The 15,295-nt window shown below is 45.7% G+C and overlaps 3 protein-coding genes across 16 annotated transcripts in view; 1 reads left to right on the forward strand and 2 right to left on the reverse strand.

Annotated features, from left to right (window-relative positions):
• The window catches only part of eps8a (epidermal growth factor receptor pathway substrate 8a), a 52,712-nt gene extending 41,824 nt beyond the window's left edge, over positions 1–10,888 (reverse strand). Inside the window, exons 1-3 of the mRNA XM_035401895.1 lie at positions 10,849–10,888; positions 9,888–10,003; positions 9,338–9,501 (exon numbers count right to left, since the gene is read on the reverse strand). The gene's annotated coding sequence lies outside the window, so the exon portion shown is untranslated. The remainder of the gene's footprint in view (positions 1–9,337; positions 9,502–9,887; positions 10,004–10,848) is intronic.
• On the forward strand, positions 1,700–9,542 carry gpr19 (G protein-coupled receptor 19). Its single transcript, XM_035401899.1, has 2 exons — positions 1,700–2,210; positions 6,915–9,542. Exon 2 carries the CDS (start codon positions 6,929–6,931, stop codon positions 8,198–8,200), a length of 1,272 nt encoding a protein of 423 aa, XP_035257790.1. The 5' UTR covers positions 1,700–2,210; positions 6,915–6,928; the 3' UTR covers positions 8,201–9,542.
• A 742-nt stretch (positions 10,889–11,630) lies between the features above and the next one.
• Positions 11,631–15,295, reverse strand: part of crebl2 (cAMP responsive element binding protein-like 2) — a 49,193-nt gene continuing 45,528 nt past the window's right edge. For 9 of the 14 annotated variants that reach the window (XM_035401917.1, XM_035401913.1, XM_035401915.1 and 6 more), the window contains 2 exons: positions 13,469–13,666; positions 11,631–12,867 (listed from right to left, as the gene is read on the reverse strand). In XM_035401917.1, coding sequence (XP_035257808.1) covers positions 12,709–12,867; positions 13,469–13,666 — 357 coding nt within the window. In that variant the 3' untranslated portion in view covers positions 11,631–12,708. Of the gene's footprint in view, positions 12,868–13,468; positions 13,667–13,770; positions 13,849–14,761; positions 15,285–15,295 lie in introns of those variants that run through there. The other 5 variants (XM_035401906.1, XM_035401905.1, XM_035401904.1 and 2 more) reach the window with 3 other exon arrangements.

The raw sequence follows: 15,295 nt of genomic DNA on the forward strand, positions 1-15,295 counted from the left end.
GCAAGTGTTAGCGCTGAGAAATACCAAATAGAAAATAATGCTACCCTGGCTCTCTAAAGCTATCATTTCCCTTTTGTTCTTTGACAGAGGGGGCTCTCATATCTTTGTCTAACTCAGACAAACAGCGTTTGATGTTTCTGAGATGTGAAATGGCAGTTTATTGTTGTCTTTTTGGGTATGGTCTTATTGTAAAATTGCAATAAACTGTCTAATAAGAAAATCACTTTTCTAGATGCTGTAGGTGCCTCCATGTTTCACTTGGCTGACATTTGTCTATACCTGCAACACCAGATGAGATTACTAAAACTCCCATCTATTCCTAATCTCAAGAAAAATCACCAGGAATTATGCATCATAATTCTCGTGGAATAGCATGGTAAGTGATTATAAGGCTAAGGCTTGCTTATACCTGAATACCTGAATATGAATGGCCAAGACAGGATTTATTCTTCTCCTACAACCTGTACAGAGGAACATTTTATGTATGGCTGTGTAGTTTCTGCAAAAATATCCTGAGCAGTGTTCCAAATTAAAACACATGCCCAATCCACCTTTTTCAACAGAACATTCTATTTGCAACTGAAAATGCCACATAAGTAACACGTTACAGCAATCTCATTGTATTTTAGTGTTAGGCTAAGCACAGGACCACAGATAGACTGAATGATACAGACTGTGAGATGAGCCACAAAAATACACTCCGAGCCAAACAGTTCAATGGTCCACAAACACTGTCTAATACCCCCAACATAAAAATGTGTCACTACGCGTTATGATAATGTGAGAACATGACTGTTGTTATGGTTAAATAAAAAATGCATGCTGTGCTCTCGCTTTAGTCCGTCAGCCCCCCCACCCCCCACCCCATATAACTGTACTGCTCCCATGGTGACCGTTGTTGGGGAAAATGTTACTCTTCAGCATTTGGGTTACCATGACAACACACTATGTCAGCACTCTGTCAGAAATGCACCAGTAATTGATGGCACTAGTGTGTCCATGACGGCATTCAACCCTTATATCAACCCACATTCAACATAATGAATATGTGTGTACACTTCATTTATAGACTACACTTAATATGTCATTCGATATATATGACATCTCATATATTAATATGATGATATATGAACTTTCTATTAGTCAGGGTGTAAAATGATGATATCAACAGGTATGCACCATTTCACATACACGACACCAATACAATGGGTACTAATCAATTCAACAATCAATGGCAGACAGTGCCTAACGTACACAAAGCTCTAATCATATTGGCCACTTGTGGAAGCGGAAGGGTTTAGGCCAATCAGCCAATCTGGGCTCTTTCTGAAGCCCAGTACCCTGCAGCAATGTGTGAAGCCGAGGCTGTAACACTCACAGGATCTCTGTGTCCACTGTGAGTCCTGCTAATTTATTCCGTCCGTTAAAGACTCTGATTTAAAAAAGAAATGTTGGTATCTAGTGCCCAAGCACAGCAGTCAAGGCTAACTGTAAGCCTCTCTCTACTTTCTAGCACTGCCTGCATGGTGTCAGCCTTTGGATGTGAAATTACCCCCAGCCATCCATGTAGAAACTGAAGATCTTCGAAGTTTCAAATACATTTTTTAAATAAAGCTTCCACAGTAACACAGCCAATGACACAAGATATTCTGAAGAAGACATAATTTGGTTACATACTGAATGAATGCAGACATCCATAATCAATCGGATGTGATCGGATTGTTCGTTTCGACAGCACTCAAACGGACTGGACAGTTAAACGCTGTCCAGGGTGCTGAAATATTTTCGATACGCTATTGGCTTCGTTAGGATGCGACTGTGTGCTGTTTAATAACGTGTTCGTGTGCTTAATTTATCATTTACTTCGAGTAAGGAATGACTCGTCATACGAACTGTGAACAATTATGTTATTATATTTATATATATCAAGGCCAGGTGATCATATATCGATTCACGGCGTTGTCGAGAAGAAATTGAAACACATGACTGCACCGTCTCACGTGACGGACTATTGAAGCAAAAGGGAGGATGATCATTAAAACCTCCCTCCACGACATTTTGTATGGGCTCAGGCAGACCATTTCCAAGGATACCGCTGGTGGAGGGGAGTCAGTCGAAAACATGGATTGAATGTATTACACGCATTGAGAGGAAATGCGTTTCGCTCACTGACACTAAACAGGAGCATCACGATGTCAATCTGAGGAGAGGTAGGTGCTATTGTTTACGATTGTTGCCGTTGCTTTTTATTTTCTTTCTGTGTGTCGTCAACATGCGTAAAGACAAAACCTTTCGTATGAAGTACAGATGGACTGGGAAAGACTAGGGTAATTTTTGCGACGTCAGTGAGCAGCTCAAATATATTATACATCTATTTTATGAATAAGACATGAAGATATGTTGTTGCAATTCAATGTATAATAATGCAATGCAGCATTACCATTAATAATTACCAATGACAATGCTAATAATTGCGGTGACATTGGTTTCAAGCGTTCATCTGAAAGCCTTTAACGTCGATAGGAGACATTAGGGTAAACAAATGAAAAGCATTTTTCTTACAAGACAGTTTTACTGGTCATTACTATTACCAAATTTTAAGTTCTTTGATATTAACTTGGCGTATGTTATTGTCATTTATGTACGATTACCAGCACAAGGAACCGGTTGAGATGGTAAAACTCACATTTTAACTGTTTATTGTCCTATTCCCCTATGCTCTGCGTGAAGAATCAGGCGAAACCTGGTTGCATTTAAATAGTTTTTTGCCTCTCCTGATTGAAGCACTTTCCACTGTTTTTCTGTCCTGTTGATACTAAAATGTTTTAATTCGAATTAACGCAGCCGTCGGAGATTGGCCATGTACACCCATGTCGTGTTCATTTCAGATGCTCGTGTTTTTCAGACTGGTGTCCCTCGTTGTTGGGTTGTGAGCACTGCTTAACGGTTCTCATGCTACATTGCTGCTTGTCTCATGTGTGTCTCAGGCTAACGGTGCCGGGTTGTGTACAGCCCCGAAGCCGTCCCATGGGTACTGATATCTCAGCCACTGCGGTCAGACTTAGCGTTTCCGCGTGACAATTTTCTAAGGGGGTCATCGCGAGCAATTAAACATTTATATAACATATATTAATTCATAGCAACCGTCGTCAATGGCTTCATTGAGCTGCTAGGATAAAATGGAACACGTTAGGCCTGTTAAACTCCATTTTTGAATAAGAGTGGAGTCCAGAGGACACAGCAATTCATACACAAATTATTTGGAATGTCCCGAACAGTGCCCGACCTCATTTCAGGAAACCATTCAACAACATATTATGCTGAAGTCCTCAATGAGCCTATTGCCACACAGCTGCTCTTGACGGATCCATTGTTTTATTTATATATATATATATATGTGCGCTGAATACAGATGTAGCCATGCAGACACAAAGAAGGTATTTCTTCCACAGTCAGAGAACACGCAAGACCGAGATGATGTATGGATCCCAGGTACACTCAGAATAAAAGGCTTCTTCGTGGTCACAACCAAAATCTTAAGTGATCTTAAGTGTTGCCGTACAGGACCCACAGAGGTTGCATGAGTCACCCATCGCACAGTACGGCATTTCCACGTGTGACTGATCGACGACGCCGTCTTTGTCTTCTGTGGATGAGTAGTGGCATGCGCGTGGAACCTCTGTCACCTGTGGTCATGGCTAGGAAGGGAATCCGTGTCTGCACTTCGCGGGTTAAGGCTGGACGGGGGTCTGAACAGCAAGGCTCTCTCCTCTCTGGGACACGCCAGTGCCTCTTTGTTTCGGACCCACGGTCACGCAGTGCAGTCCTGTCCCGCTCTGGGGGGAACAAAGGGACTGACTGCCGGGGCTTTACGGCAACTGGGGCTCAACCTCTCCAGTTCTTTTACGAAAGCTGAGTTTTGGGTGGGATGAAAGGGTTCGGTTGGGTAGCGGTGGCACTGCGGAGAGCATCTGCTGTGCAGGTCAGCATTGTGGTTAATTTCTGTAATAATACCCCCTGCCTCACTTTGGAGAGCCTTCAGTCACCGTCTTTGCCCCTGCAGCGTGGAACGGCAGAACGCCTCCTGTGTGTGGAAGGACATCTTTGCGGATGCCACCGTTTCGCCTGCTCTGCCACAGCTTCATGATGGGGAAGTTGTGGTGTGCTATTAGAGGTCCAGTACGGCAGGGACATGGGACCGTAGCTACGAACCCTGTAGGGGTGTTTAGCGGGACTCAGGGGAAGGAGGATTCCAATCTGGAAAGTTGCCTCCATTTAATTTCTGTCCAGTCCGGTGCATGCAGTGTGCCTGTGTGAACTGTGCCTGTGTCTTCCTCCGACAGCTCAGCTAGTGGTCTACAGTGTGAAAATAAATGTCAACTGACGGCAAACACTTTGGAGGAGAGTGTGTACTTGTCTACAGTCTTCTGTATTCATGGAAACAGGCCAATGCGATTGCACAATAAAAATTCAGAAAAGACAGGATAATTGTGAATAAAAAATGTACAAAATGTTCAGACAATTCAGACAGGCCCACGTAAGTGCCCGTGTCTTCAAGTCGTGTTTTTAAAATTGGAATTATGTGATTATTCCGTAGTTCTTGCAAGAGTAAAATAGCTCCTTGTAAAATGAGGTGAAAACCATGAATTTGTAATTGTATCAGCAAGTAGCTTATGCAAACAGGGAACTCTTAAACCAATCATGCCTTGATTAAACCCTTTGAAAAGTCAGTCTTCTAGAACCACAGTGCTTTCAGTCGCCAGTAGTGATTGTCACATCGGCACTAGAACGTTCAGTTAAGAACATTCTAATGGCATACTTGAGATCTCGCACCTTCAAAGGGTTAAACCAATCAGCGGCTGCCGCTGACTCAGGTGAGAACGGCCTGCACGTGGAGCTGGGAGGAGACTGCGCAAGGTAACCTAGGGACTGCTGACACGTGCCTGCTAAAGTAAACATGAGGCTTCAGATAAGAACAGACACCTCCGCCCCTTCTCCACCCCCGCCTCTAAATTAATATCCTCTAGCAGGCTAAAGCCGTCCATGCAGTTTAGCAGCTGGCCTGTTATTCCTCTGTGACAACAACACAGCCTTTTTGTTTCTCACCTCCCTGAAGCTCCTGGGGCTGCTGTACCTTCCAAAGACACGCTCCCCACATTATTCATGCAGGAGTGCATGTTGCCTTTACATTAATGTCCTCAGGAAACACGGTTATTATAAAACACTGAATAGTGACTGCCCCGGGCCCCACTTCAACAGCGCACAGGAAGTGACATCTTTATTGTGCACAATAAAAACAGCCTGGGCAACCAGTGGTGGAGACAATATCGAATTATAGCGACAGCCAGTAGCCAGAATAAGTAATATTCACTCTTCATAACGCGTGGCTCCAGTCCTAGCTCTGCCAGGAGCACGCTACGCTTCTCACATTTCCTTTGGGGCAAATGATCGTTTATGGAAGGCCTCTCTTAGCCAGAGAGAGCCTCGGTGACACTTCCCTCCCTACTCAAAGGCTAAATAAATCAAATTTAGGAAACGGGTAGGCACGGGGCTCGTGGAGAGAGGGGAACGCTTCCTGGGACATGCGGGCGATTAGGACTTCAGTTCCGCGTCCGCGAGGGGAGGAGCTCCGAATATCCCCCACGGAATAAAAAGGGCTCCTTCTCCCCCCCCCCCCCCCCCCCCCCCCCCCCCCCCCCCCCCCCCCCTGCGTGTGAACGTGCTTTTTAATTAATTCATTTTCTCTCAAGTGCCGGTTTGGTCCCCGGGGTGGGGTGGGGGGGGGGGGGCGAGTGGGCTTGGGTGTCTTAATTAAAAAGGAATCCGGCGTAAACACACGCCGCTAAGTCACACGCCCATTAAAACCGTCCCCCCCGCTCCCCCCCGCCCGCAGCTCGCCCCCTAGGGGTTTCTTTACGGGAGAGCTTGGAGCTGCGTCCCGCTCGCAGTCCGCACAACCAAGAAGAGAGGTTTTCGTGTAACGGCCTTCATGTGAACAAGACGCCAAACTGCGCAACCACAGGTTCCTACAGGTGTCAGCTGAAGGCAGGACACGGGTCATGTATGAATCACTGCTCCTCACTAACGTACTCCACAGTTCCATGTGGTTTGCTGGGGGTTCAGTAACTGAAACACCTCTTTAAAGGCATACTATGCAGGATTTCTACCTTGAAAATGTTATTAAATAACCATGCTAAGGCATATCTATGATGTACTGGCAATCTTTGTGTTTACTCACTTTTGTGGAATTTGTGCACCTTTGCCTGTATTTATTATTCTAAAATGTGTTTGGGACGTTTCTGGTCATCGCACTCTTTTCTGTGTGGGGAGTGGTGGGCGTGGCTATAGAGCCTGTTGATTTGGGAAGACTGGGGACGAGGCTTCTTTCATTGTAAACACAGGACCACTGCAGTTCTAAAAAAATCTACACAGTATGCCTTTAACTTTCTATTTTATCTGCTGTCAGGACCTAACTATCCTATTTTTACATTTTTTCTTTAGCTAAAAAGGTTCCCAACAATCTATGGAGTTATGTAAACTGAAGAGAATGCAACCACTGTTCCTTTTGAACAGGCAAACCTCTTCATTATTCCGTTGGCCAAATTATGCAATAAATTCTCTGGATAAAAATCTTCAAAGTGCTGCATCTCTTGTTTGCCCTTTATTAGATGGTGCTTTAGGCAGAGATTACTGCGATATTGAGCGAGCACTGAATGCGTTGTTATTTTATACATTTGAAGAGAAACCTTTTTTTCTGCTGGTCCTGAAGGTCAAGTGCAAGGCTGCACCATCAGCTCATTCCAGGGGCGTTCCCTACCCCATTGAACTCTGCAGCACAAACTGTGTCAGAGCGTGCTAACCAACCGAAACGCCAATTTAACTGTCGAACGCGTCTTTCTTTCTGTCTCACGCAGATTAAAGAAGAACGATGGTCTATGCTCAGACGACGGACAACGTCAAGGCCTCCCTCCTCTCCACGCTGTTCACTCTCCCCGTCTACCCCAACTCCAGCGAGAACTCCACCCTCCCCGCCGGCTCGCCCACGCCGGCCGACTGCAGCCAGGATGGCTCCTCCCCCGGCCCCGCCCCGCTCCAGCGCAACGCCTCGCTCCCGTCCTACGAGCTGGCCCCGGCGGAGATGGTCACCCTCAGCCTGGTCCTGGGGGCGCTGTGGCTGGTCTCCGTCTTCGGCAACGCCCTGGTCTGCCTGGTCATCCACCGCAGCCGCCGCACGCAGTCCACCACCAACTACTTCGTGGTGTCCATGGCGTGCGCGGACCTGCTGCTCAGCCTGGCCTGGGCGCCCTTCGCCCTGCTGCAGGTGGCGTCGGGCCAGTGGCCCCTCAGCGGCTCGGCCTGCCGCGCGGTGCGCTATGTCCAGCACCTGGCGCCCGGCGTGCAGGTGTACGTGCTGCTCTCCATCTGCGTGGACCGCTTCTACACCATCGTCTACCCGCTCAGCTTCAAGGTGTCCCGCGAGAAGGCCAAGCGCATGATCGCCGCCTCCTGGGTGCTGGACGCGGCCTTCGTCTCGCCCTGCCTCTTCTTCTACGGCTCCGGCCCCGCGGGCCACTGCGGCTTCTTCCTGCCGGACACCTGGGACGGCGTGGCGTACGGCATCGCCCACCTGGTGCTGGGCTTCCTCTTCCCCACCGTGCTCATCGTGCTCTTCTACCAGCGGGTGGTCAAGTACATCTGGAGGATCGGCACCGACGGGCGCACCGTGCGGCGGACCATGAACATCGTGCCCAGGACTAAGGTCAAAACCATCAAGATGTTCCTGGCGCTCAACGCCGTGTTCCTCCTGGCCTGGGCGCCCTTCTACGTGGCGCAGCTCTGGCACCCCGGCGACGCCGGCGGGTCCCGGCGGGAGGCGCTGCTCTTCGCCGCCGTCACCTGGATCTCCTTCGGCTCGGCGGCGTCCAAGCCCACGCTCTACTCCATCCACAACGCCAACTTCCGCCGCGGCATGCGGGAGACCTTCTGCATGTCCTCCATGAAGTGCTACCGCAGCAACGCCTACACCATCACCACCAGCTCTCGCATGGCCAAAAAGAACTACGTGGGGATCGTGGAGATCCCCGCCCCGGCCAAGACCACCGTCACCAAAGAGTCCATCTATGACACCTTCGACCGCGAGGCCAAGGAGAAGAAGCTGGCCTGGCCCATCAACACCAACCCGCCAAACACATTTGTGTAAAATAAAAAATAAAAAAACCTTCTTTCAAACAGGAAGCAGAACCTTCTTTCAAACAGGAAGCAGAACACGTTAGGCGTCACATGACGACCGAAGCTTTACCGACTGCACTGTCAGCCTTCTCTACTCGACGGGACGCTACGGACGTTCCGTCGTTTCGCAGCGTGCGCCAGGTCGCTCGTCCGCCGGGAATCGGCCTGAATAAAAAACCAGAGGCCGAGCGTGTCCGGAACGTCAACTGTCTTGAATCTCAGCTGTAAACTCAGAAAACAAAGGGACCTCGGGGTCTGGGTTCACGCTGGTGTACATGAATTTCAAAATCACAGTCTGTTAAATTATGCTTGTGAGTCCTATAAGTCATGTTGAATTGAAAGCAATCATCATAAATAGTTAAGTGTTATGTGTAACCGCACCATGTGACTCACAAAGTGGGTGGAGCTTTCTTACGTCTGACTGCACCTTTAGTGCAGATCTGATAGGGTGGGGGGAGGGGAATACCAGAGGTCCTGGTTCAAAGACCGCAGGGATGACCGATCATTAGGATTGCGATGTTGTTTGTATTGTTATCATTTCATAGTTATTGCAGGGCAACGGTAGCTGTTCATTGAAAAGTAGCTTGACTCATGCGTGAAGGGACCGATATTCTTTGGTGGATAACACTGAAAGTTGTAAACTAGGGTGCCATCTTGAGGCCTTTAAATGTGCAAGCCTAGCAGTCAGGAGAGGGGCTGAATCAGTTGCTCCAGAGAGCTACGATTTGCCCATATCGTCTTCAAGCTGGGCATGCTCAGTGCGAACACGATCTCTTTCCTGTGTTATACCACAGCACAATGTGTCTTAGTCTCACTACGTTACAGTGCAACATTGGTCCCTGTATTGTGGAGCCTAGAATGTTTATTTGGAAAAAGTACAAGCTTGTGGACATTCACGTGTGATTCACATATAACCCCAATGGGTATGTGTGGGACAGCCGAGACAAGCAACAAGCAATCTTTCCTAAACTAAATACACGGCAGGTGTAACCATGTTTTCGTTTTTTTTATTTTTTATACTTGTCTGACCACAATAAATCGTCATGGTGATCCTGCGTGTGACAGTCTACTGTGAGCCCAAAGACGTGACCGAAACTGTAAAACCCACCTGCGGTTGCATCAGCTTCTTACTGTTGAGACGTCGTCTTCTTGTGCCGTTCGCCCCTCGCTCTGTACTTCACCAAACTGCCATACTGTGGTCTGCTGTCAGTGAAACGCGCTTCGTTCCCTCCATCCTTCAGCCAGCGGCGTCACATCGCCAGATGTTCTTCACTGGTATAAAAAAAAGAATAAAGAACTTTATTATGCATCCATACTGTGGCACTCTGTGTGTCTGTATCTGACGTCAGTGCAAACGTGCCGGATATGACGGTTACAGGAGACTTACTTTTCTTCTATATCTTAGACCTATTAATCCCCACAATTAATGGCTGCTAAGGGTAATAGCTTATTACTGATTTACCTGTGCATTCTACAGAATGAACTTTCAAATGAGAATTTTCTAAAATCATCAATCATTCACACACGTATTAAGTGAGGATTTGACAGTTTTATTATAAATAAAGAAGCTAGCAAATGATGATACTGCCCGATGTTGGAGGTTTTGGTCTCTGAAGCCCTTGTTTAGGACATCTCCATTCCGGCATGCACTGACTCACCCGACTGACAGCTTCAGACTCCACTCCAGAGGCGACTGCAGCACCGTGCCAACCACTGGCGTTGACGAGCAGGTTTTGCTCTGATCCTACGGCCGATTCCGTTGGTTTCAGAGTCGCTGATGTCAGGGAATAAGTCATTTACCATAGGTCTAAATTTCCATTAGCTGGATTGCTGAACAAAATTTTTTGCCTGTATGAGACCTCAAATGTGAACTCATGAATATTAATTAGTGAAGGAACACGCCCTACAACTATGCCATTCATAAATATTATACTTCATATAAATGGAATTATTTGGAAAAGATAAACATCCATATTCATACAATACAAATACATAATTGCATATATCATGTCTATATTGTACGATCAGTTTCAAAATCAGGCAGTTTAATCCCGTCCAAACCATCCCCTGGTCACGTGTTTCTGCCCGTTTAACAGTGTTGCTGTTTTTCTCAGGGTAATTATCCCATCTCCGCTCACGGCCGAGGCTCTTCACTATTCTCCAGTGAGAGCGGTGCATCAAAACAGGGGAAACAAAAGCCACTCGAACACGCACACAGCAGCACAGCCGGGCCGCACACATCGCACTAGCCGTTTACGCACAGTGCGGCTGCTCCGGATTACCTCTACACAAATGGTTGCTCGGGTCTGTTAGATGCATATTTTAAGAAACAACACTACTATCATAAACACATTAACGAGCGGTGATAACTGGGGCCTAGCACAAACAAAATGCTTCGAACGAGCAGACAATGCGTGCCTTCAAAAATTCACTGGACACGTTTCTGTAATTACGCACAAAACCTGATGCGACGTATTCCATATTTGGAAAGATAAATTTAAACGTGTGCCACCTCCAGATTTTAACCCAGGACATGACGGTCCCGAGACACACTGGTGACTAACTTAGTTCAAATATGGGAGACAGCCAAAATGTGGGCGGGACTGCCGCTGTTCCTACCTGCCGCTTGTCTGCTCCATGCGCGGCCGCCTTCCCTGCCTGTTCTGGCGCTTCCTTGCCGCTATCCATTAGACGCCTAAAGGCATGTTTAAATATCTGAAATTAGGAAAAGTAGTCCTTACACTGCTCTAGTCTATTTGCAGCTAGCTATAGGTGCGCACACTGACTGTATTACAGTATACATACCATCATAACCATTAGCGACTTTAGTTACCAGAACGGTACCAGTGGCAATAATGGCATTCATAAACGGCTGTTGACAATGTTAGCCATCTCGTGTTAGTTACATAAAAATTCCCACACTTATAATTACTATAATGTTTGAAACGGTACATACTGTACTTTCCTTCTACCCCTTATTATAGTGGTAACTAACCGTGTTCCAGGAGATCCTGCAGGTTTAAATTTCAACCGTAATTTGGCGCACCTGATTCTAATTAGCAGCTCAATGCAGATCTCTAGCTGTTGAATGTGGTGCGATTTGTTAGTTCTGTAAACCTACGGCACAGGAGATCTTCAGGAACAGCTTGGTTACCACTGCTTTATTAAGAGATTGCTACAATCAAAACACTTCATAAGAATTTAAAAACTGCCATTCGGAGAACTATTTCCGAAGAACGTCACATTATAATTTACTTTTTTTTTCCAACCCACAATAAAGTACCATGAGAAGACGTTTTTTAATCTTGTTTTCAAGTATTTCAATAACTAAATTTATTAGCAATTTTCTTTAAGATAATAAAGGAAATGGATGTTGGAAGAAAATAGAAGCCATATCAGAATGTTTTTCTTATTTTGTATTACAGATCTTATTACAACTGGCCCTTAATGGTATGAACATTTTAAAAGAATGAAACAGGAATTATTTTACAGCTACAGAAACAATCAAATTTCCATTCTTATTCACTCAGTTTAATGCAGTTGTTCTCTCGGTGGTTATTTGCAATATAATAACACATCAGTCCTATAACATTATCTCAAAATAAAACATCACAGGCAATTGGATAACCAAACACATAATGCAGCCAATAACAGCATGGTTGAATGCATTCCCCTATTTTTGTATGTTTAGCAATAATTCCACTTTTAATATGAGACTATCACTGTGATAGTTTACATTTTACTGTTGACATCCTGTTTGATCACTTCCTTCGCCTGCAGACATTGCAATGGTCTTGCTGCTTTAAAATTGGAAATGGAAAATGACACTGAAGTTCTGGCACAGATTTCTCTAGTAGATGGAGTCAAAAGTGAGCACGCTCAGTTCCTGCTTATTCACGATGGGCTGGGTAAATGTACTGACTAATACCAGATTTGAGAAACGAAATCAAAAGCAAGCAGCGTTTACAATAGGCCGTGTATAAGTCTGATTAAACAACTCAACGGACGATTCAATGGAATGTAACTGTAGAACAAATCGTCAACATGATACACTATATATATATATATATATATTAAACAAATATAACATCTGTTACCTAAAATAGAAATATGTGCAACCGCTACTTTGGTAGCCTTACTGCCACAAATAATTACCTTTTACTTTCATAAGGAAGCTTTTTAAGATTATGTTCATATAAATATGTGCAATAATTGGCAGGCGGGCGGGGTGGGGGGCGTTTACATTTTTCCATGACACTTCACAAGTTCTGTCATGATGGCCGTTTCAGTTGGCTTGTCAGCAGTCTGAAAGTCCCTACAGAACGCCAGCCCTGCCTTTGGCGGACCCTGCAAGGTTAAACGAGACCACAACCAACAATTTGTGAACACACAACCCTAGAACGCTGCTCTAGAATGTTCTCACACCCTGTCTAGAAGAGACTTCAGAGCTGACTGGAGAGCGAGAGAGAGCTGACTCTCTCAGACGGACTTGTTGTTGCCGTTGGCGCTGGCCAGGCCCTTGGGGCTTTTCGTGGTCTTGCTGGTGCTCTGGCTGGTTTTGTGATCGTCCCCGGTGAGAAGAGCCTTGATTTCTGAAGGGATCTTTCCCTGGTCCATTGCAGAACACCACTGCTTGTACTGTCAGAGAAATATACACATAAAACAGCATTAGCTTAGCTGAAGAGCATGCCACCGCCAAGCACAAAACCCTCAACTAATGCAAAATGGACCTTCTGTGATGTAGCAACACTGTGAGATAGCTACAAGTTCATTAGAAAACCATGACTGGTGTTGGGCAGTCAGATTAAAACTATTCAGCTAGCCAAACAGCTCTCAGGGTACAAATAAATGTGTATACCCAACGTGCAAGGATGGCGTTCTATTGAAGGTAAATTTACCCATGGAATCATCTAAAACCGGGATCAGCAACTCACGGTCCTTGAGGGCCGAGAACTGCTGGTTTTCCACCCTCCATTTGCCAGGGAGTCAGGTGTGAAGACAGTCTGGCCAATCAGTAGCACTAATTACCCGGGAGAAAAGAAAACCAGGGCTGGATTTGGATTCGAGGGCCAGATCTGATGATCCCTGATCGAAAACCTGCACTTGGGTGGGGTTTAAGACAGTGGGTGGCAGTGTAAGGCAGTGGGTGGGGTTTAAGTAAGCGGGCGGGGTTTAAGGTAGTGGGCAGGACTTCACAGCCCTGCTGAGCGTGCTCGGTCTGCCCCCAGGCCTACAGTACCATCTCCAGCTCCTCGCGCAGGGCGCAGATGGCCCTCTCCTTGCTGGACACCAGCTCCTCCAGGTACTGGTAGCGCAGCTTCTTGCGGGCGCGGCACTCCCGCGCGCTCTGCCGGCTGCGCTCCAGCTTGGCCTTCAGGTCGATCTTGGCGGGCTTCCGCCCCCGCTTCCCCGGCTTCTTCACCTTCCCGCCAACCACCTGGAGGAAGAAGAGGGAGCGGAGGAGCGTTGGTCTTCTTCAGGTGAGGAGACATTCCAGACAAGGGTCGGCGAGACTGACCAGCCGCTTTTACCCTGACTTACTGTGCGAAGTAGAAAATTAGCCATCCGGAATCGCTTTGCAGCAGGAATTGGGGATGGCTGCTGCCTTGCTAGACCCACCTAATGTTATTTTTCAGAGCAAAGCACGCACTTCAGTACAGTACAGTACAGAGTATGTTCAGTACAGTATCCTGTATGCCTTTTGGCCAAGTGAAACCATGTAACCACAAGGCTGCCTTTTTAACTGGCCCTTTTCCTTTGTAGCCACTCTTTTGGATGCTTTGTTCATCTCTTTGGGATTCACGGTATATGTTAACCGCTGCTGTGGTCAGCTCCATGATGTCAGCACATAATTCATGCAGAGGATGAACCTGACATCTTGTATTCAAGTGTACGTGGAGCTGAGCTCAGCCATTAACAGGTGCAACACAACAACTTCAGGACATGCAAACCTACAACATATGCAAAAACAATAAAAATAGATATATCAGGTTAAAATGATTTTTAAATAATCGTGGTCAAAGATGGGTAAGCATTGAGCACCCATCTCCTAAATGGTCAGAAATTCAGGTTCAGAAACTACACTCTAACCATTTCTACCAGGGTCAAACAATTATAGTAATAAAAATGTGATTCAGCAGATTATTAATTTGAAATGTAATTACTCCTAGGTCCACAACGAAGAATGACTTACTGTTGGCTAATTTCTGGAAATGCGAAAACGTTAAAGTTAACTAACAAATACCCGAAATCGCTACATTTTACATCATTCTAGCTAGACTAGATGCATAGACTACTGTAAGTGACTTACTGTATGTTTTGTAACATGCGATAAACGAAAACAAGACTGTAGCTATCTGAATAGTAGTCTAGCCTAACCGTTAGAGTTTACCTTAAACGATGAGCTAAAAAGTAATTTCACTTTCAGTAAGACACCATATATAATTGCAGTATGTTACAGCCAGCTGTATGTCTAGAAAAATCTATTGAGCCAGCTTGAAGCATGCTACTACTAGCTAGCTTGCTCTCTTACCTTGCTGTCATCCATTTTGAACTGGTCAAGTAATGCAAATACCTAGTTAGTTAGCTAGCAAATCAACGAGACAAAACAAACTTAATAGTTCGTCCGAAAATAATAATAATAACAATATCACGCGCTAACAACAAAGTAATTGCGTTAATTTATATCATCCGACAATTCTTCATAGCAGCATGAGCTCTTCCCAATGTTTTTAGCACCAAGCCATCTAGCTAGCTGACATCTTCGTCATTTCCTGTTATTGAGTTACGTCAGAAATGAAAGTTACTCTTTTCTTGGGCTGAGGGTGCCATCCTGTGGCCTTTTGGTGTAACTACTGGAACATTTCGAAAAGCCCACAACTGTGCTACAATTGAGACCGAAGATACCAGGTGAGTTGAGTTAAATAAGAAAATAAGGAAATTCATCTGTAAACCGGCCTTTTTTTTTCCATTGCTCGCATTTACTTTCTGATATCAGGACAATAGCTATTTTCCTTTTGTTCCGTTGACTGCACCAGAAGTGTCTCCTTTGACAAGAATATAAAAA

This window comes from Anguilla anguilla, chromosome 19, assembly GCF_013347855.1.
Source record: "Anguilla anguilla isolate fAngAng1 chromosome 19, fAngAng1.pri, whole genome shotgun sequence".
Lineage (NCBI taxonomy): Eukaryota > Metazoa > Chordata > Actinopteri > Anguilliformes > Anguillidae > Anguilla > Anguilla anguilla.

Coding starts and splice junctions, on each gene's coding strand:
- gpr19 (XM_035401899.1), top strand. CDS start 6,929: ATGGTCTATGCTCAGACGACGGACAACGTCAAGGCCTCCCTCCTCTCC.